The 23,583-nt window shown below is 40.4% G+C and overlaps 1 protein-coding gene across 7 annotated transcripts in view; it reads right to left on the reverse strand.

Moving 5' to 3' along the window:
* Window positions 1–23,583, reverse strand: part of TTC7A (tetratricopeptide repeat domain 7A) — a 160,807-nt gene that overhangs the window by 65,392 nt on the left and 71,832 nt on the right. For all 7 annotated transcript variants that reach the window (XM_042812210.1, XM_042812129.1, XM_042811968.1 and 4 more), the window contains one exon: window positions 18,767–18,927. In XM_042812210.1, coding sequence (XP_042668144.1) covers window positions 18,767–18,927 — 161 coding nt within the window. The remainder of the gene's footprint in view (window positions 1–18,766; window positions 18,928–23,583) is intronic.

Genomic DNA, 23,583 nt, shown 5'->3' on the forward strand with positions numbered 1-23,583 from the left:
GAATAAGAGAACTGAGCATACTGGGATAAATGAGAAGCGTGTATTTATAATCTGTGCCTTCTGATAAGCTAGCAGCATGTACCAATGATTCCTTGAAATAAGTCTGAAGGGGAGGAACAGATGTCAACCTCAAAGTATAACAGTATCATATCTGCCCTGTGTTTTAACCATCAGGCATAAAAAATGCTTTGCATTTATGTATGCCTCTATTTTCCCTCTTGAATGAGGCTATCATGAAAGCCAACTATAACCCAGAGTGCACAATTTAATTTCTATTTCCCCTCCTTTCTAAACCAATACATCCAACACATGGGCAGTGTTCCTCCCTGCTCCCATCACAATAAGGGCACTGTACTTGCACTCTTGTGTCCTGAAGTACCTTGCTGAAAGGATACCAAAAGCCACTGCACAGAAATCCTTCTTCACTCCAGTGCAACTGAAAGCACTCAGGCTCTCACTGACCTGATCGGCAGCTTTGCCTCGGGAAGGCTTAACAGAGCCTGTCATTGTGCATGTGATATATCCTACCATAATTAATTCCCTCAGGGAATGACATCCAGAGGAAGCACAGTTCAAATACACAGTGTGCACCTGAAATTTGACATTTTGCATCAGATCCCCAGGACCAAGATGCATCTGGAAAGAAACGTGACACTTTTATTTTTCTTGACTGCAGCTATATGCCGTTAACTAAATCCTGTTGTAAAGAGAAGGGCTTAAAAACTATTGAACCATACAGATAAAAATCAGTGTTCTTTGTTCTTGAACAGATTCTTTTCAATTCCTTAGAAATCCAGAAGGTGTTTAGAATTACCATGTGCCATTTAACAGAATATGAAGTAATAGCTTCCTTCAGCCTTACTGGAAAAGATTCGGAGCTGTAATTCTTTTTCATGTAATTACCCTGTTTATCAGGCTTCAGCACAAGATGACCCCAAGCAGAAGAGAAATGGAGTAGCCAGCTATGAAAACTTCACTAGATATACGTACCAAACTGAACGGTGATGAGAGCACATTGCATGCATTTGTCAAGTCATAATTATGCTAAATTACAGGTATGAGAAAGGGCATGAGCATGTGAAAGTATCAAGTCCACCTACCACATAAAAGGGCCTTTGGAGGGGTTGAAAAAAAGGGGGCAGGGAGGGATGCTGCCTGAGTGAAGCAGCTCCTCAAACCTGCAGCAGTGAATTAATGCTTTCATGTACCCTGTGGTTCTGACTCAGCTACAGCCCACTCTGCATGGCTACCTAGGGAAACAGCTAAAAGAGAGGGGATGTCAGTGGGTGACGTACAGAGCTGGTACAGCTTACTGCCATGCTGCCTGAGGAGGCATGTGAGAGCATTTCACTTGTGCAATCCCAGCACCGCACAACTACATCCTTGCTCACGATAACTATGATATTTGCTATCCAGTGGCTCAAGGAAATCCTGCATCAGCCTGCACAAGTTATTTTCTTGAGCAGAAACAACAGCATAAATTCCAACACGCTAACTGTACAATACTGTGAATTATGTCCTCAGAGTCAATTCCTGCACACAGAGTATTCAAAACAATAGCCTTGAGTATCTTTCTCCAGGAATCCCTGCAGAAGTTACTAAAAGCATGAACACATGAACTTCAGGGCACTTTTAGCATGAATGAGACACAGAATGGGTTAATTCAGAGAAACGTGGTCTCTGTTAGAAGCTGACAGGTTCCTTGATGGGTCAGATTCGTGATTCGTTATGGCATGACTGAATTTGCTCCTTGTGCTTTTTTACTTCCACCTTGTTCCTTATTTATAATAAACTTCCACAGTAGCTGCATTTGCCTGTCTGATACAGATATAGGCCTTCCCGTTTTAAATGTTCCCCTTCTGCTCCCACTCTATGCCAAGCTCACAGCTTTGTCAGGTCTCTCCACACATAAACTTATTTTCCAGGTAATACCTGCTATTCAGTCATTCTAAGTGCAGGATTTTCAGTGTCATTCCAGTTGTACTAAAGCTTCTCTACTGAAAACTGTAAATAACGTCATGCACTTAATTCACTCAAATCTGATGAAGTCTGCTTCAGTAAACCTTGCAGATCCGTGTATTTCAGACTACCATCTGTTCTGAGCGTGGTTTGCTGTTTCCAAGGGATACAAATTCTGATCGCTATATTCAGGACTACAGCCAATGGGCATCCGAAGCCTGATGTACAAAAATATCACCTTTGCAAAACCACTGCATGGCAACAATCCTAGCACATAAATTTCCAAGCCCATAAAAGTTATCATCTAGATACTATTGAAGTTGTAAAACATAATCTACTCGGTTTGCTTCATAATACAGTTTTGTTGAAGTTATTCCAGCAAAGACAACCCTGGGAAACGGATTAAGCCACTGAAACATTTCTCCCCTAAGCTGCATGTGCTCTCTTGTTAAATTAACTAATTGCATTGATGCGGCTGCATGGCACAGCTTGGTACAGCTTTGCACCACTGTGAACCATCTCCTGTCTTTTAAACACCACGCTTCGTGGTGTTTAAAAGACAGGCATGCACCTGCAGCAGCAGGCAAGAGGTTTCATTCAGGTACATCACTCCTCTCTACCTACACTGCAAAACTCCCCTTGCAACCAAAAGCTAGGGCACTGGACTCATACCTCCCTTTCCCCTCCCATGGGTTATTGTGCCTCAGGACACATTCATGTGACAAATTTTTCTTTTGCTGCCATAAATAGAAATCAAACTGCAACTCATTTTGTCAAATGAGCAATTCTGTTGCTTATTACTGCTACTCAGGAAGGAGGTCTAAATTACAGAATCAAAGAAACAACATAACCATTCTGCTTGGATTCTTAGTCACTTTTTTCCTTGCATTTTAGAGTGCAGGCCAGTTCCAAAGCACCTAGGATTACTTTTTATGAGCATGGTGGGCTGGGAGAAGAAGGAAGGGACAACCTTGGAAGTCACAATTGCTTCTGACCTACTTCTGACTGTTGCAATGCTATCTGCTAACACTATTACAATCCAGAACAAAGTTGTGATCTACAGTTTTAGGATCTTTGTTCTAGAGAATCCAAGAGATGAGCTGGTCCAATCCACAAGCATTAACTTGTGGACCACAAATCAAGAGCATAATTCTGCACTTATGTCAAACGAAACCAAACCAAACCTCTAGTGTTAAAGCTGCTACAGAACACCACAAGGTTAAATACTCTGGGAAAACAACATAAGCCGATATGATATAAAATGAAGCCTGAAACTTACCGCCTGCATTAACTCATCCTATTATTAATTTATAAAACAGAGAAAGAAAGGCAAAAGTTCAGGTTTTCATTAATAATCCTAACCAGAACAGTGCAGCAAGATGGAAAGCTCAGCCGGTTCTACTAATTTTAGAAGGTTTCTATTATAGGATTTAGTGCTGTAGCTGACTTAGGGGGAGCAAAAGAAAAATTCCAACCATCAAATGAAAGAGATGGATTCAGTAATATCTGGCCAGCTTTCCTTAATACATTGAACTAAATTGCTTTTATTTGGGTCTTTAAGATTACATTCATCCCCTTAAGATTCATCCTTTTTAATACCTGCTCCCGTATTTTGTTAGAGCCATTAAATCATTTTAGATGAAGTGTAAGCCCCAAGTTTTAATTAACTGAAGATATTAAAGAGTCTATGTCACATTTTTCTGTGAACGTAGGTGTTAAATCATATGATATGGTAAAATTCCAGCGCTGGCCTTTACGTTCTGCCTCTCTACAACCATCTCACCAACTTGAGCTGGGCAGATTATTCTTTCTTACAGCTTAATCTGACGTTTGCTATGCTACTCCCTGTTAACTGCTGCTCTGCCCCATCTTTTCACTGGTGTACAGACAGATCACAAAACATGTGATACATCACGAGGACGCTGGCAAGGGCAAAGAGAATGTTATCGGAAAGAGGCAGGGCCTGCGGTTGATATGGTTTACTATAGCAATATACTATCCAGGAAACACAGTTTTGCAAGAGAATGACTGTTTCCTTCCAGCTTACTGATAGACAAACACCTTTCTTACTATGTAGAAAAGGGGCATTACCAGACTTGCTAATTCTATCAGAACAGGCTGCCCAGGGCTGTGGTGGAGCTCCATTCCTGGAGCTGTTCATGGAATGTGTAGATGTTGTTGTGAGGGACATGGGTCAGCGGGCAGTGGTGATGGGTTGACAGTTGGACTAGATGATCTTAGTGGTCCTCTCTGACCTTAATGATTCTATGATTCTATGCAGGAACAGCCTCAGAAAACTACACAAATGCATCAGACAGACTTCCTATGCTCTTCAAAAAGCCAAATAACAGTCTACACTTTTCTCTGCTTTCCCTTGTTTTCCACATCTCAATTTACTTGCACGCTGCCCTTGCTGCTAAATGGCTAGGGAATTATTAGGAGCAAGAAGCTGTTGCTTGAAAGAGGAGGTACAGTCCAGTGCAAAAATACATTTAATTTTATTGGAGGTTTGTGCACTTAAAGTGTCGCTAACCCACTTGAACAGAAAATTACTGAACTTTAGAAATGACAATTATTCAGACAAGCTAGCATAGGGATCAAGGATCTCTTTAAAAACTAGTGCTGTTTTGGTTTATTAAGTTGGGATAAGGACAGGACTTGCACACAGACTATCCAAATGCTATTACAGCTTTGAGGTGGCAAAGCCAGAGCCTAGCACTGCAATTTCAGCTTGCTTCAGCAAATGCCATTATTCTTTTAAAAATGTACTCCTGCTCCTCACATAACATCGGTTTGGCAAAAGAAAAGCTCTAACCAAGGTTTTATGTTACCATTTTATTTACGGAATAGTAATTCTTCCTGCCATTATATAAAAGGCTGTCGCTTTTAGGCTAGGATTCCCTCGTCTGCTAAGGAGGTTGATTCCTGGGGGCCCCTCAAAACCCCAGCCTTTATTGCACCTCCAGAACATGCGCATTTGGATGGCTGCACTGATCACCTCTTGCAGCATCCCTCATTACCTTCCTTACTCATTTTGCTGTCATCTCTTATGAATGCCAATGACTGTGTAAGACAGAGAAACAATATGTGTTTATAAGTCTCTTCATTAAATGCAATAAACTGCTCATTTCCCCAGTGGCATTTAATTCCCTACAGCTTTGACCACCCTGTCCATCCCCCTGGAGCCATGAGCCATGTGGCAAGTCCCCGCCATGTCTGCTTGCTGTCCTGCTGCCAGCCTGAACACAGCACAGCAAAGCACAGCACCTCCTTGTCTGAGTTTCCCCATGCAGCCATTTGCTCCTGGGAAAGTTGGGCAATAATATTAGTTGACGGGATGTCTACCATTCCACTAAAACCTGTTTCAAATCAGACAGTATTTTCAAAAGCGTTCAATGTTATAAAAAGCCCAACTGCACTATTTTCTTTAGGAAAGCAGGTTAAAAAAATAAACAATCAGAATGTTTCCATTCGAAGGGAAAAAATGGAACAAGTCCCTCCACAGATTTTTATGGAAAAAAACAAAAACCCCAAAACAACAACAACAACAACAAAAAACTCACAACACATTGAAAGCAAAGAAATGACATTTTCTAAAAAAAAAAAAAAAAAAAAAAAAAAAAAAAAAAAATCTTTGACAAGATGGCAGTAACTATCAAAATAGCATTACACAAAAAACTGATAAATACATGTATTTCAGGGGTTGGATCAGAGACTGATGTCCTACTGGCTGGAAATATTCCTTCATTAGCCAGAAATTTTGTTTTGTTGCTATAGTTACTCTCACTACAAGTGGCCCTGACTAAGGCTGGAGGTATTTGTTACATAAAACCTCCACGCAACTACAGCCTTAAACTTCAGAAACTACCGGTCCCGTTTCAATCTCTATTCAAAGACCAACTTGACATGTGTTAATGATGATTACTGTATACTCTGGAGAAGCAGTTTAATGGCACTATTAAACTGCTGCAAGCATAAGCAGCATTGTTCATAATACATACCGAAGCCGTTGTCAGTGCCAGAAGGAATTTAGAGGGACCATGCACAGAACAAGACACACAGTGACTTCCTCCCCAGCCAATTATGCTGTTAGCAGCAGCTGTCACGTACAAGAGAAAGTGGCAATAAAGTTTAATAACATTTGTTGAGAGGCCTTTGAATTTCATGGAAAAAATGCATGTAACGTACTTTGAAGAGCAGTTGGTAGGAAAGGCACATACTGAAGCACTATGATTTTTTGTTTTGCCAGTTGTTTTTTTTTTTTAACCAGCATAGTCTGATAAAGTTTAATTTCAGCAAGAAAAATATATGCTCTCTCCTTTGGCCTTTAATATATTCTAGCTTCACATTTTTGTTTTTCTTCTGGAAAATATTTTCAGCCATGTTACTATGTATATTATTGGAAAAGTGGCTTATAAGATCCCCAGTGGAAACAGAGATGACAAGTCCTCACTGCCTAAGGTAGCCTGTGGATGCTCACACTCAGCTACTATGTTCCAGTCAGATTCAGGCCATCTACACTATTCTCAGGTGTAATTTTTCCCCTACTTGAGTCAGGCATATCAGCTTTGCCAGAGTGGCTTTCCTTCTCTTTTGCTTGAAATCTAGACACTGTGCTTTTTATTAAAAGGCCATCAGTCCAAAGAGATCCTGCTTGCAAGCAAAGATAAGCACTTACAAGTGCTGAGGACAGAAAATACAGTCCTGTTTGTATACTTGTTTTCCTGCGGTAAGCATCTCTCTCAGGTTGGAGTAAAGCCAATCACTAGTAATTTTTCTACTACAGTGCTGATGCAGGGCTATTTAGTTAACTTCTGCAGTGACAGATATAGCCTGTATGCTCCAAAGCTTAAGCTTCAAGCGATTCAAAAGTTACGGAAGGCTGGAAAGTCATATTTCTCCTGATTTTCCTTTTCCTTCCTCTCTCGCTGCTGACATGCTGTACTATTCTTAGAGTGCAGAACTCAGCGGTGCTAATTTCGGAGTTCACACATCAGAGGAAACACTCAGAATTTATTCATTCATTTGTGAGAACCTGTATATGGTTTTGTCCTTAATGATACAGAAACACACTTTTTTTTTTTTTCTCATTCTCAGCATCATTTGCAACCCATCTTGCAGCTTATTACAGCCCCATAAGTGCTGAAGAGCACATCTGCCCTACCCTGAAAGAAACATGATTTCCTTAAGGTGCCGTTTGGATACAGAACTGCTTCACTAGTTCTTCCCTGTAATAACAGTACTCAGACTGACACCTAAAACCATGATTTCTGTCTCTTCCACATCTTGCAGCTAATCCCAGATTAATGACATAGTCCATGTAGGCAAATAATGAGTACCTGCTGGAATACATAATTTGTGCATACTACTACCACCTTTTCCTGGTACTGCAATTTTACAATGCCTCCTTGCTTTACTATGTTAGAGGAAAAAAAAACAAATTGTTGCTCAGTTCCAATGCTGCTTACACCAAGAATTTCCAGATTCACAGTACATACTACTGTACTTGTAAAATGAGACACCAACTCATGTGCACAGATCAATTATATGGCATCAGAATTGAATACTGCTGTATCTAAAAACATAGTTCCTACTATCGAAAGTTTGCAGGAGAAAATCATCCAGTGTGAAGGCTGAAAAGGGGGCATATATTGGCTCCTCCCCTTATTTTTTTTCTCAAGTGGACTTAAAAATGAAACCTCTTTCCAGCTGGCATTTCTAAACTGACAATGTAGAGCCCTTTGACACTGTTTATACCCTTGGCAACAAAGGAGATTCCAAACACTTCCATCTGCTTTAGCACTACAGGAACAGCAGAATGTACCATCTAGTTTAATAACAAAAGAACTTTTCCTGACTGAAAGGCAATTCAGTATATGCACCCTGATTCCAATGTGCAGTTTTATGTGAATGAGTCCTGATGCAAAAACAAACGAACCCACCCTCTCCAAGCAATAATCTCCCAACATAGGAGTGCACAGCTCTGAACAAGCCTCTCCACACAAGAGAGCCACAGCTCTGGGAAGTAGGAGGTGTGTGATCATCCATCACAGAAACACATCCTACTGGAGGTGTAGGAAAAGCACAGATTAAAGCCCTCCCACACTGATCAAAAGTCCCCCCAAGAGTGAGATCAGCACAGCTGGTTGGTGGTGGCATGAACCATCTCAAGTGGGAACCCACTTAGATACACAGGAACATTCCCACATAGGAACACTGTTTCCACTCACCAGTGGTTTCACCAGGTGCCTTTGTTTGTTTTAACCCAATACATTCCATAGAATCATAGAATAACCTGAGTTGGAAAGAACCCACAAAGATCAAGTCCTATCCCTGGCTCCATGCAGCATCATCCAACACCCAAACCCCACGTCTGAGAGCACTGTTCAACTGTCCCTTGAACTCCAGCAGCTCAGAGCTGTGCCCACTGCCCTGGGCAACCTGTTCCATGCCCACCACCCTCTGGTGCAGCCCTGCCCCTAACCCCCAGCTGCCCCTCCCCTGACGCAGCTCCATGCCGTTCCCTTGGGCTCTGCCGCTGCCACACAGAGCAGAGCTCAGCGCTGCCCTCCGCTCCCTGTGTGGAGCCACAGCCGCCATCAGGCTTCCCCTCATCTCTTCTGTTCTGGGCTCAGCAAACCCAGGGATCTCAGTCCCTCCTCATTCATCTCACCCTCTAATCTGTTCACATCTTTGTAATATGCTCTTCTACTGTGGGGCCCAGAACCGCACATAGTGCTTGAGGTAAGGCTGCACAGAGTGGGAGTTTTGCAAGGATCTTTAAGCCTCAGGCACTTCTCTGTGCACTAGCACGTATTTGGTTTGTGTTACCCAGGAGAACCCTCAGCATTTTCCTCATCTGCTACCTTGCCCTGGTTACCACAGACTGCTTTGCTCATCTAACTTGCAGTCACAGTCAATGTTTAATCAAAGAGATGCTAAGGGCAGCCTATGGGCTCCACAAGACTCAAGATTGCAAGACCAAACAGCTGGGCAGATGGCCCTAATAGGCCCATGTCCCCACAACGGCTCTGCCAGCAATGTCCTGAGGAGCTGGGCTGCAGATCCCTGTGGGAAGTATTTCCAGCAGTGCAGATATCTGCCATGCAACTGGTACTCCCTTGCACACAACAGCTGTTTTAAGAGGGTCTCGCATCTGGTGCACATCTCTTTTGCAGCATAATCTGGCAGGAAGCACCCTCCTTGTGGGCCAGGGCACCAAGCACACAAGGCTGGAGGTGGGCAGAGGGCACACATTCCTCTCAAGTGCCATTTTTGTCACCCACTGTCTAAGCAACCTCTCCAAACACTTCCTCTGCAAATAATCAAGAGAGGGTTGAAGGAGGCTCACTCACCTTAAAAAGGCAATCCCTACTTTTCCCACTTAAACAAATTTATTAAACCACACAGTTGTTTTTTTTTTCTGTTCCACGCACCAAATATCTAATTCTTGAACAGGACAGAACAACTGTTTGGGTAAATTACAGGGTGAGAGGCATGGCTTCCTCCTTTAACTGGTCATACAGCTCCCCTGCAGGCCTGCAGAAGGACCAACTGGCTGCTCTTCTGTTCATCAAATGCATTGCAGTGGCATGCCATATTCTCAGCTGGGCTCAGAGCCCTACTGTGCAGTATGTTCTAGCAACACCTGAAAGACAGTGACTTTGTTCTAAGAAAATGCAGGAAAAACTACCAAATAACTTCAAATCATTGCAAGTGCTCAGATGGCCAGATTCCAGAGGAAAAAAGATATGTAGGAGTCCTTTCACTATGAATTTCAGTGCAACTGCTTACTGCTATGATCCTCACTCGAGGTGCTAGTTACCAGCCTCCTCCCAGTTCTCCAGCTGATAGAGACATATGGAGCAGAGGTCACTGCATTCATTTCTTAGCCTGTTAGACTTCCAGCAGTTCATATTTCCAGGAGAAATATACAGCAAGAAGAACTTTGCTAATGACACTGGATTAGATTACCTAGCTCTCCATCCTCATATTTGTCCCTCCTCCAAAAATATGGTCATAAGACGAATTTATTCCTGAACTATATACATAATAGAAAACTTCAAGCTAAGCTACAAATGAATAAGGCAAAGATTAAAATGACTCACATTATCTGTTGTTTTGGGTTTGGTTTTTTGGTTGTTTTTTTTTTTTTTTTTTTTTTTCTTTTTTTTTTGATAAAATGTTCACATACCGAGGAATATGTCTGTATGTTTTTATATTTAAAGGCATGATGATAATGCAGAACTTTACACTGCAGTCTCTCCATTATAGTGTCTTCATTCATTGCTTTCTTTACTAAAGAAGATGAAAATATTAAGTAACACGAATATTGACTAATATTGAATAATATGACTGTGTCTGCTTACATACTGGGTTCTGCAGACGTTAATGATATTGTCAACAGAAGCAGACTTACCACATAAGAAGCAATTACTACTAGTGACTCTGAGAGAGCGAGGAGCAAGGCTTTCTCTGTTTTCAGATGGCAAAAACATTTGTGACTGAAAAATTGCTATGCTTAGTTTCTGTTCCCCGATGAGTTCTTTAGAAAGTCTAAATACTTTTCGTTCCCTTTTCTTTTCACAGAAAATAATAAAAATCAATCTCTTTTGTGCTTTTCTCATTAGATAAACACTCCTAGGACCTTACAATAGAAATCACTCAAGTCTGGAATTTCCAGCTGGATATGAAAAATAACCCTTTCTCATCTGTAGAAAAACACAGCCTGACTACATTGCAAACTTCTTGGAAAGTCATTTACTACATCAAAGAGCAATTTGCTAAGTATGACATCCATGCCTTTATGTACCTGAGCACCTGTTGCTTTCCAGCAACAGTCATTCTCACTGAACACTAATAAAGGTGATCTTTGTTCCAAAAAATAAATTCTAACCTAAAAATGAGACTTCTGTTCACCCTTCCATTTTCAAAGGTTTCAGTAAAAACAGAACTCTCTGGTAAGACAGAGAAAACCAATATCTATTCCTGTATACCTTTGGTGATTGGCTTCTGGGAACCTCAAGAAGCACTCTGAGATTATCAGATCTGCATGTTTGACAACATACTTTCTTTTCCTTTTCCTTTCCTCTTCCTTCCAGATACACAAAGATGAAAAATAGCCAAACAAGGGCATCTTGCTCTCTCCTTCATATCTATAATTCAACAGTCTCAAAAGTATTTAGTTCAGAAAGGCTGTCACTGTGATGTCAGCAGTACCTGATATCTTCAGGTTTACTAGCTGCTAGTAAATGATGGCATCCTATGCAGCCTCCCCACGAAGCCTGGCAGCAGGTGAAGCCCGGAGCTGGGCTTCCTGTGCAGTCATTACCATTCTCAGGTCCTCATTCTGGTTTCCATTACCCAGCTCTGCCTCTGGGGTTCACAGAAGTGCCTAGCAGAAACACAGTGATCCCAATCACCAAGCCCCTCCTCACCCGTGTGAATCCACGTGTGAACAACATAGATGAATTCCAGTCAGCAGAGTTCCTGGTGGCAACCTCACTCACTGCTAATCCTCATCAACATGCACATGCTATTTTTCAATATACTCTGGCATTCAACATAGACAGTCAGGACTCCTAAACACTTCCTTTGAATATAAAGCAGAACACCCTACAGCCATTGGAAAGAAAATGACATTTAGCAAGGAGAAAAGTGTGCGGGGGCAGGAACTGATAGGGCAGAATATACAACACACCGAAGTGAGCCAGCAGGAACTGAAAAACATCCAACTTCCTATTCAGATAGGGAACTAATGGAAAGGAATTAACTTCGAATAGATGAATACAAAACTGACATTTTGCTCTTTCAAAAAGCAGCTGTGCTGAATGGTCAAAAATCATTCTCTTGAGGCTTGACCCTTGAAAGAAGCACAGATTTTAAGATCCATGAATATGTTCACTAGTTATTACTATCACAAAGTGGTTTAAAGATTTTATTTTCCTCTAGCTTATCAGTAGTCACTAAGCCTTAAACAAAATGTTAAGGACAACGAGCACACAGCAGGAATCAACGGGGAAGCACACAAAATCTGAGCTTGAAATTTAAAACACAAAGTTAGTGACATTTCCTTACGGAATTTCCTGCTTTTACACAAATAAATCGCTCTTAAGTACAGAACCTTGTGTACAGTGTCTCAAATCATACTCCTGCTTTCTGAAAGTGATGCCTATGCCTACGTATCTGCAGAACTTGCGTTACTTCACCAGTGCCAAAAACAGAATTTGGAAGCCCTGTTGCTCTCTACAAAGATCTTAAATGAACTGCAACAGCAATCATTTACTCTTAGGTGGAAGAAAAAAAAAAAGTTCTTAGAAATCTTTTTTTTTTTCTTTTTTTTTCCTCCAAAGGAAAGACTCAAACTGTTGCTTTTAAAACAGCATGGCTCTTTCCTTTCATACTCTACCAAGAAAGCAAGTCTGCAGTAGGTTTCCTCTCTAAGTTCTGTCAAATGCCTTTTATTAGTTTTCTGAAACCTGTACTGTGTGGACATGGAAGTATCCCCAGGTATCACTGAATATCTCCATAAAATTGTAAAATGAATTGAGACGTTCACTAACACATGGCATACACAGACACAAACCAGATAGGGGGATATTCATTCCCACTACATTAAATTGGCAGATGGAAGACTATCATGCTCATCTACCGAATTTTTGTCTTAGGTAAGATTGTCATCCTTAGAAAAGGGTGCATGTATTTCTTTAAAATCCACCAGAAGGGGAATCTGACCTTGGATAACATAAAAGTGCTTTCTGTTTCCTTCTCATACAGGAAAAGAAAATTATCCAGGGCAAAAACCAAACCCAAACAAGCTAAAAGTGTGGAAATAAATCCAAAGTAGAAATAAACCTAGATTCCTAGTTCTAAAATTCTTCCAGCTTTAAGTATGTTACCATTAATAAGAGCCAGGAGACTAGCTTAAAGATTTTCTTTCATATATTTGGCATACAAATGCTCTGTATCATTTCCACTTCCCCAGAGTACAGTAATGATTATTGCAATATATCACTTGTTTTTTTTTAATGTTAATTTTACTGAAACAAAAACAGAACCTAACAAACCAACAAAAGCAAATGTTAGTGGTTAGTACAGCAAAAACTCAACGTAGAACAACCCTTCTGATATATCTCCTTCTTGTTCAAGTGAATCATAGATGCCTAAAATGTTCTGTATTCTTATAGCACAGATGGGTCACATCATCCCAAGAACATACTCTTTCCTTTTTATTACTACTCTGCACTGTCACCTAAGGCATCAATACAGAAAACATTTGTGGGTTACTCCCATGAACCACGGTGCAAACACACAGGTACAAGAAGTCAACTTACAAAGCTCCACCCTCAGAGTTTTGAATATTCCAAGACTTGTGTAACATAATTATGTGCTACAGAAAAATATGAATTTATTGCTGCTTTAGATCCTCAGGCCTTGTGTCCTTGAGGAGTTCAGAATACTATACAATATTCTGAGAATTTTAACAAGCTGTTTTTATCACCATGACTGCTCACAAGATGTACCAGGCTTCATTGCCTCTTGCATAATGATGAAATGGAATCATATAAACATGATGATCTGATTCTCTAAAGCCATGCTTTGAAAGCCAAGTGAGGCCACCACCACTTTCAGGAGAAAAGTGGTAAAACAGCACAGATAGTTGAGAAGGGGCTACAACTATGCTGACATAAAAACTGTAATACAGACTAGGTACAACACAAAGGTTTACAAACCAGCAATTTAGGGACAATTGACTCCTTATTTTCCATGAAGACTAAAGGCAAAAAGACAATTCTAATTTATGGTTTGTCAATAAGTAGTACTACACCAGTGTCCCAAAGATGTTGCCCAAAGCAAGCATGAATTGTTTATTTTCAACATAAAATACATAGTCTAAGAAGTAATAGAAAAACTGGAGATGACACATTAGTAATGCACTTGAGATCTTGATTATATGCTGTTGGCTTTGTTTGTTTGTTTTGCAGTGAGCAGAAGCACCTGGTCAATGACATCACTTACATATCACATAATTGCTCTCTCAACAGTAAGTCTGCAACAGACTATAAAATATAAATCTTGCCAGAAGATTACTTTACATGTCCTTAATAAAATCAGTACAGTAGTGATGAAGTCAAGGACACTTGCTGTCAGTAGACCACTTACAATCTAGAAGATGACTGTATTTCGAAGGCTGGCCATAACAAACAACCCCTCCAAAACAACAAAAAAATGCTTTCTGCTAAAACATCATCACTAGCAATTCTCCAGGCAAAATTTACTTCACTTTATTGGTAGTATCCAGGATACATATTTAATACCTCTTGCCTTCTGAGTGCTTTGCACTACACTTACAGTAATTGCTTCTGTAGCATCAAGTACATTGACAGAACAAAAGCATCTGCAACTGACAGCTGTACTGCTATCAAACCGCAACCCACCTGCCTCTTTTTGCCTAATTCTCTGTTATTTCTCTTTACAATGAGTTTTGAGACTCTGTAAGCACAGTTCTGACTTATAGCTTAGGAAGAAAAGGTATATTCAAGGCTATTCACTTAAAAGCATTACAACTCAGGAGTCAAATGTACAACTGCTGTGAAGATGGGATCATTTAACAAAACATGCACAGTCACACTGGGCAGTGACTAGAAATTGCTGGAAGTTATGCCTTAAGACTGTAGTGTAGGGTTCCATGTAGGAGGGAAAAAACAAGCCAGCAAACAACAGAAAAGGTTCAGATAAGAAGTCCAGGATCCATCACACAGCAATAGAGCATCAGTAAAATTGATAGCCTATTTCCAGCTTTCTAACAACTGTTTTGTTTCCCAGTGCTGGGAGCTAACCAAGTACAACTAAAAGATGACCTAAGACCAAAACAGTCTCTGAAAGAGTGGGAGAGTCAGAATGATAAAACCAATTTTACATTAGTAAAACAGGAAGGAAAGAACATATCATCCAGTCTTTGTGGTAACTTCTGCAGGCTATCAGACCTATGGGACTTCTGCACAGAGCATTCTGTGAGATGCGAATACAGGCTTTACAAATGGAAATCCTTTCTTTCTAAATAAGCAATGCTTAATTTTAAGTAGATCATCTGAGGGATGCAAGAGATGCTCACTAACATTATTTCTTCCAGGTAAAAGATCAATCCTTAAGACAAGCCTGGGAGAGTAATCTCAGCTGATCCCATGTGAAACACTGACCTTTGAGTTAGAAAATAATCAAAGGAATTCATCTTAAGAAGGACTTATAATTATCAGCATCGCTGACCTACATGGGAAATACCTGAAGCTAGCAGGATTCTTTCCTCCTAAACATACTTGAGATTGTGGTGGACTTGCATTCACTGACTTATTTTAAGAGCATACCAACACCAGCAGGATACAAAAACATAAAGCTTTTTTCTAGACACACTGCTTCTGTAAGAGTCAGCCATTTATCAGGAGACATCTCCCACGTAAAGACTGCTGTTATCTCTATTTTGCAGACAACACCAAGTTGGGAGGGAGAGTTGATCTGCCTGAGGAAAGAAGGGCACTACAGAGGACCTGGATAGACTGGATCAATGAGCCAAGGCAATCTGTATGAGTTTCAATGGGGCCAAGTATAGGGTCCTGCATTTTGGTCACAACAAGCCCAGGCAACCCTACAGGCCTGGGGAGGAGTGGCTGGAAAGTTGCCTGATGGAAAGGGACCTTGGTGTACAGTCAGCTGAATATGAGCCAGCAGTGTGCTCAGGTGGCCCAGAAGGCCAATGGCATCCTGGCTTGTATCAGGAATGGTGTGGTGAGCAGGACTAGGGAAGTTACCCTGCCCCTGTACTTGGCATTGGTGAGGCCTCACCTCGAGTGCTGTGCTCAGTTTTGGGCACCACAGTACAGAAAGGACATTGAGGTGCTGGAGCAGGTCCAAAGAAAGGCAACGAGGCTGGTGAAGGACTTGGAGAATATGCCCTAGGAGGAGAGACTGAAGGAACTGGGGCCATTCAGTTTGGGGAAAAGGAGGCTGAAGGGAGACTTTATTGCTCTCTTCCGACATCTGAAAGGTGCTTACAGCGAGAGTGGGGTTGATCTCTTCTTACTGGTGACAGGATGAGGGGAAATGGCCTCAAGTTGCTCCAGGGTAAGTTCAGGTTGTTAAGCACTGGAATAGGCTGCCCAGGGAGGCAGTTGAGTCACCATCCCTGGATGTGTTTAAAAACCATTTGGATGTGGTGCTCAGGGACATGATTTAGCAGAGGGTTGTTGGTTAGGATAGCATGGTTAGGTCGTGGTTGGACTCGATGATCTTTAAGGTCTTTCCCAACCTGAGTGATTCTCTGATTCTATGATATTATCTTTTTCAGCAATGGTAAATATGACATACATACTACGTATTTTGGTTGACCCCACCTTGCAATGTTTCCAACCTAGGTAGCTCCCATTCTTCCTCTATCTAATCTTTTTCTGTCTTGCTTGAAGATACATTCAAGTGCTCAAATTCAGTCATTTACAGTCAGACTGTAATGTAATGTACTTTTTACAACACAGTTTTTCAAGCAACAGTGCTCTTCCTAAGTACATTTTTCTTGTAGTGCTTTTGGATATTCAGCTGTTCTTTAACATTCTGCTCCAATGGCTAGATCCAAAACATTCAGTTCATCTCTCACTGTTCTGAGGGTCTAGTCTTTCTATCTCTGCTCACTATGCACCACACAGAGCACTGAACTGTCAAGTAAATGTGTAAGTTTAAGCACTTCATCAAGGGGCACTTCCAGACATATTTAGGTCAGTCTTATGGGGCTCACACCAAAGAAAGTTGCATGTTAGCTCAGCAATGCAGCATAGAGAACTACTCTAACCAACTATGTGATTCTGAATTACTATTTCTTTAAAATACATACTGAAACAATTCAATGGAAAAAAAAAAAAAAAAAAGTAGGAGCAAACTCATCTTAATTATATACAGCAAGAGACCAAGGAAACAGTAGATGTTTGGGCTAATTGAGAACTTAATTTTTATGTGTTATTTTTACGTATTATTCTCTCTTTTGTTTAGGGTATACATTCAGGTAATACTTTCATGTTTTGCCTTGTATAGTGCTCTAAGGTCCCTTAAAGCAGCTTTCATCTGCTTTCATTGGCATATCGGTACACGCAATCAAACTATGTATCCAAGAAGAGTTGTCATTAGTAAAGGAACACTCAGACACCAGATTACACAGTTGCCTGGTTCTTATCAATGAGAACTGGGAAGAATATTCAACCACTTTTAAACATAGCTTTAAAATAATGCAGTAGAACTTGCCTGTACCATTTACATAAGGTAAACTATAGTTATTTCATGCAGCAGTTCAACATACCACAATTTTCCTTCAAGGCAGTTAAAACTAAAGCTACATAACAGCATCAGCTCTCTCTCCCTACAAAGAAGTTTCACAATGAGTAGAGCTCTCCTATCACAAGCTGCACTTAGATCCTTTTTCAAAGACTGAAACAGTTGCAATACTTGGTATATTTAAACTGTATACTTATATTATGTATATTATTTTTGCTTCTCCCTCCACTGGATTTCTGTTGTTCTTTTTTAATTCTCATTTTTATAAATGCTTTTTTTTTTCTTTCCAGTTTTCTTTCTTGCAACTCTAACATTCTTTCTCCGTTCTTTCACTCATCAGTTGGTGGGTTTAGAGCAAGATTCACAGAGACAGGCTACTCAGAGCAGCTGAACACAAAGCCAGCCTTGCTCCTGTACCCTAGCATATCTGTAAATGAGCCCCTCTGCCAGTTGTGTTACATGAAACACCACATACAACAGCAAAAGAGCACACATTCTAGCAACTCTGCATCTAGGAGTAGATATGAACCTGTGGTTTTCACTGTTACACTTCTCACAGAAACAAACCATTCTGCTTTTCCTTGCAAGTTTTTTTCTATGAAGACTGCCACTGAGAAGCAGAGGAAATGTTATTTCCTGCTTTAGAGAAATCAGATTGCCAGACATCACAAAGCAATCTACCCAGCAACCCTTCAAGCTGACTTTGCACACCATGTTTTCTTTGTTCTGACCCCCTTCTGAAACATAGATTATGAGTATTAGAGAAAGGATCCCAGACTTCTACAAGTTGCTTCACCTAATATTGCAAATATTCTGTTTACCATAGAACCAGTTTCTTCTTTCTCATCCACCAACTGCCCTAGCTGTCTTCGAGTGTCCATAGTGGAAACAGTGGAAAATTCTTGCTCCAGGAAATCTGTGCTGGTTGAAACCTGGTTTTAGGCAGCCAAACCATTTTTTCAACAACACATTATTACAGTTTGTGACACTCAACTGCTCTTTTCCCCCAGTTGTGTTATTGCAGCAAATTGTGTCATATATGATAATCAAACCAATGGTCAATATATGAATGATATTTTCTCTTTAACCAGGAAGTTCACCAAATTACAAAACAATTCTTGATAAAGACATCATCATAGGTGTCTCAAACTCATTCCTCTACATGTGAAAAGTGATGTATAGAAATGCACAGGAATGTATGTAGAAGAAAATACCATCAAGCACAATACCAAAAGGCAGACAGCAGAAAAGCAAGCAAACACAAGGATTACTATATAAAGACCATGAACACACACACACACACACACACACACACACACACACACAAATACACTGAGCCTCACATATTTTAGCTTTACAGTATACCTACATGCAGAGTAACATACTAGTAGCACCTGATTTAACAGGCTTCTGATGCATAACCAAGAAGAAAAGAGCTAGTTAGCATCATTCCTAAGTGGATGCACCACATAAGAAAATGTGTAATAACTCTTACCTAAAGCTTTCTGGGTACTCAACAACAGCCATGTTGATAACTTCCAGTGCATGCTGATAGTGCTTCTGAGCTGAAAAGAGGAGGGCCAGTAGATGTAGTGAGTTCATGTCATCTTTGCACAGCTGTAGTGCTTCCTGAAGATATTCTATAGCATCAGAAATCTGGAAGGAAATGGGGTAGACATAAAAAGAAAACATTTTTCTCCTTCAGATATTCCCAAAGATAAGAGCAAATATAGTCATTTGAAATTCTGAAAAAATCTTATTTGGGCATCTTATGAGGAAGAGTTTTACTATCTGAACAGTCTGCCAAAATTAACAGGCTGCATTGCTTGAGAAAACCCACACATTCTAGCAAAAAGTCTGCAGCATTATTGAATTACTGCTTATGAGCAGGAGCAGCAGTCTAGACCCAATTAATCCATGGTGCTTTTACACTGTAAAAACACGCTACAAGGGCCCAATTTCCAACTCCATCCTCTAGGATGGGCAGAGTAGTCCAGACACATCAGTGGCATGCCTTTTAGAATCAAGTCCCCTTTGGCATAAAACCTAACATCTGTAACGAATGCATTTATATCACAAGATCTTAGTGACCAAGTAACTTAAGCTATATATTCAAAAAGGAATTTTTTAGTAGATCTTTTTTCTTTGATTACCAGTAAGTTTTACATAGAGAATTTTCTCTAAGTTCCTCTAGTTTAGAAATTATTCTTATTTGCTTCTTTCCAGATCTGTGTTTGGCCCTGAAAGCTTGCAGAACAATACACAGATTTCTTCTTCTGGCCTGGCGTAACACCAGTGCGAAATTCCCACCACCTCCACAGTTCACTCAGAAGAGGTTGCACATAACAATGGAGAGCAGCCATTACACTGCCTGCAGTCACAACAGTCTGTGGAACATCTAGATCCAAGACATACTTCTGAGAGACCAGTCCATATTTTGTTCATGCAAATGTCCAAATGACTTTTCACTCTTACTGCACTTAAGCAAGCAAAAATACTTAACTACAGTAATTACTGGTGCCTTCATGCAAGCCTGCAGATAAGTGATTGATCCACAGACATAACCCCAAACTGGCATCTGGTGACACTGCTGAGTGTCCTGGCCTAGGTTCAGGTTTGGATATACGACTGAGTTCTCGGCTTTAATGAACTACTGTCTGTCATGTGTTATTGTAGCATACTGCAAAGCTAGAGTAAATATATTGACTGAAATCATCAATGAGTCTTCAGCAGCTTCCTAGGACACTTCTTCATTACTATGTAAAAACGCTGTCAATGACAACAGAACTTGGATGCAGGACAACAGATGTGAGACTGTTGTAGGTCCAGGTCTGCCAGTCTATGAAGGTGTTCAGGAGGTACACCAGAGATGTATAAATCTGGCTTGCTAAAATAAGACTGCCATCAAGACTTTCATTACCCCCAGGTCTAAAACAAACAAACAAACAACAAACCAGAGGGGGTCTTGAGCAACCTGTTGTGGAGTTGCAGGAAATGACAGGTTTTGGACATTAGTCATGCTGCCTGACCCCTAACTATTCTAACTCAAGCCCCCCAAAAATCCTTAGCCCTGTAACACCATTAGTAGCCTACAGTTCTCCTGCTGCAGTGGTCAACACCAGTAAAAAAAAAATACCCTTTAATAATTTCTGGATATTCTTTTCAACTACAGGAAACACACAATAACAACTTTCAACAAAACAGTCACAACAAAATTTAAACTGAATTTCTAGAACAATAAAAACAAGATATTTGGCAGCAGCAAACACAAACTTCTTTTGAAAAGTAGAGATCATTGATCTATTGAAGAAGCCAAAGCTTATTTATTTAAGTAACTATGTAATATGAGAAAGATGGAAGCTGGCAGCACAGATGGCGCTCTGAAACTCAGAGGTAGGCTGCCAGTTTAAATTCCCCACAAGTGCTACGCCTTAAAGTAATCCTATTTCAGCTGGACAGCAAGTCCAAGTGGAGCCAGCAATTAGACCATTCTACCCTTCTCTGATTCGTCTTTCCATTAATAAATATACCACATCTATTCTGCATGGCACACAGGTACGTTCAGATGACATCGATCAGGAAGCAAAAATACTGCAGCAAGCCAGAAATAGCATCCTGCAGCACTAATAAAATACTGTGGATTGTTTAGACTGCCTCTTATAATAGGCTTTATTTTGATAATGCTACATGCTTCCTTAAAACCATTTGGAAGTTATAACTGTAGGTATAAAAAGGAAAATAGTATGATGTCTTTCTACCATTTCACAATGGTAGAATGCACCTACATATTGAGAGTGCTAAATGAAATAGGATTTCATAAGTATTTGATCCAAATGAGTTTTCAAACCTTACATTTTCATATCAGTTGTGAGTTGCAGTTAATTAACCACTAAAGCTATCCCTTTCCATCTGCCTTTATAGTACAAGGATTAGAGAAAAGAGAAAGCTTCATTGACAGTCAAGAATGTTTGCTCAAAACAGACCTGCTGCACACCATCAGAAAGCAAGCATGAACAAATCTGTGAGCTATGTCAGAACTTAATTCTTGCTGCAAGTTGTTCTTCATCACTGGAAAAATCAAGACCTTGACAGAAAAGCTGCATGTTGCTCTTCAGCAGAGAAGGCCTTAGCAGGTCTGGGACAAAGAACAGAGCTATCCCCGTTAGCAGCCACTAAATGGAAACAGAGCTCCTCTCCTGAGGCAAACAAAAGCTAACACATTTGCCCCTCCCTGAAACCAGAATAAAAACTGCAGAGAAAACAACTGAAATGTTTTCGCTGGTACTCATAACTCCTGTTTCTGTTTTTTATATACTGGAAGGAAGGCAGTAGGTGTTTTCTGGATATTGCCACTTGAAACTTCGGGTCTGCTGGCAGCCCACAGACGAAATTGCTAAGTGAGACCTCTTAATTCTCAGCTGCTGGCCCTGGCTGTCTTTGCCTTCCTATTTTCATGTAAAGAAAGGTCAAATCAAATATTAAAATGGTATGAAAACCCATGTGTTGTTTTCATGTATCCGGTAGTGATTTACATGGCATTTGAGGTAAAAAAAAAAAAAACACACAACACAGAACACCATCCCCAAAAGGAGAATGGAATCAGCACTTAAAATTAACATGAGCTCTGACTCTCTAGAGTCATTTCCATAGAAACTGGCCTGCTAAAAAAGCAAGGCAAGGCATTAAAAATCAGTCAGCTTTAAAATCTTCAGGCTACCTTGTTTGTGCTGATCCACATTCTGTTACCACAGAAACAAGAGAGGCAGCTGAACCAGCAGCCCAGAGCTGGGAGCCTGGCTTGTCTACTGGCCTGGCCAGTGGTCATCAGACTGATGATCTAGATGTACCTGGAGAAACCCACCTCAGCATCAGCTAACCTCAGAGTGATGGCACTGTCACATAAGGAGAAAATCAAAGTGAGACTCTCGTCACAGAGGATGGAATTTTACTATATTTTGCTGAAAAATCCACTGTAAAATGCCTTGGGGCTGACCCAGACTCTCTGAGAATTGTTGGAGTCCTTCCAGTTACTCTGCTCTTTAAGACACAGTCCATACCATGAACATCAAGCATGACGCCATCTTTCATTCTGGTTGATCATAGTATTCAACATCCAACTCCATGAAAACTTTTTATAACCACTCTCCTTCTTGCCGTGTTCTCAATTTTTTTTGGAGGGAGGCTTATATTTTTCCATTTCTCCCTCCATGTGCCCAGTGCTGGCAGACGGCTGACTGCTAGTGGAAATATTTTAGTCTTCCAAGGAAGATGATGGCTCAAACTTTATTCAGCACTCTACCAGTCATCTGCCTCTTTTGCTTTGTTCCATGAAAATGCTCTCTTATCTATGCAAGCTGATATCTAGATTTTTCATACAGGTAAGGTATGAAATTGACCACTTATTGACCTTGGCTATGGAAACAAAAAGGCTGATTGCTGAGGTATTATCAGTTATTATCTTGTGTATGGTACTACAGCATAGCCTGATGGAAACCCTACCTGTGACATTCAATAGTTAATGCAACCTATCAAAAAAAAAAAAAAAGGTATAATTTATCTTTCAGTTAATCAGAAAGATAATATATTAGATACATTAAATAATTAAGCATATTAAAAACACATTACCAAATTTTTATCATTGAGTAAACTGGCAAAAGAAGAGTATGATATTTTACAGCAGTCTAAAAATAAAGATATCTCAGGTATCTCCCTCTCTCCAAGCATGCGTTAAAGATTTATATCTCACTAGATGGTGAAGAGCAAGAGCAACACAGCAGGGCTCAGGCTGACACTACATAACACACTTACATCACACAGCTAGGGTAGCAAAGGCCACTGGCAAAACATCAAGGATAAGAACATACAGGTGAGGAAGACATAGGAGAAAGTGAACATAAGGACAAGAGTTTGAAGGAAAGAAGGGGGGGGGAGGTAAAGAATAATGAAAAGATGAACATGAAACAGCACTGTAAAAAAAAGGCTATAACTGGAGAAAAAGAAAGCATAATGAGTTAAACTGCAATAGTCCAGTAAAGAGAAGAACAAATAACCACAAAAATCTCTTTTACTTTAAATATTTTTATTCTCAGCAGCAGTTGAAAAGCTGTAATGCTTTTACTCTGGGCAAGAAGCAAAAGGGGCAGCAAATCAGACAACATCCCTGAGAGGCAGAAGCTGTGGGAGAAAGAGGGGTACCTGGGTATTTTTAAATCAAAGACCCTGAGCAAACCGCATCATAAAGCAGGCAGTAGGCTGATGACAACATAAGTAAGCCATTTTAATTATCCTTTCTTATTGCAAGCTTCCTCACAA

Source organism: Centrocercus urophasianus, unplaced genomic scaffold (genome assembly GCF_019232065.1).
Source record: "Centrocercus urophasianus isolate 14NV4802_14NV808 unplaced genomic scaffold, USGS_Curo_1.0 seq_10, whole genome shotgun sequence".
In the NCBI taxonomy this organism is placed as follows: domain Eukaryota; kingdom Metazoa; phylum Chordata; class Aves; order Galliformes; family Phasianidae; genus Centrocercus; species Centrocercus urophasianus.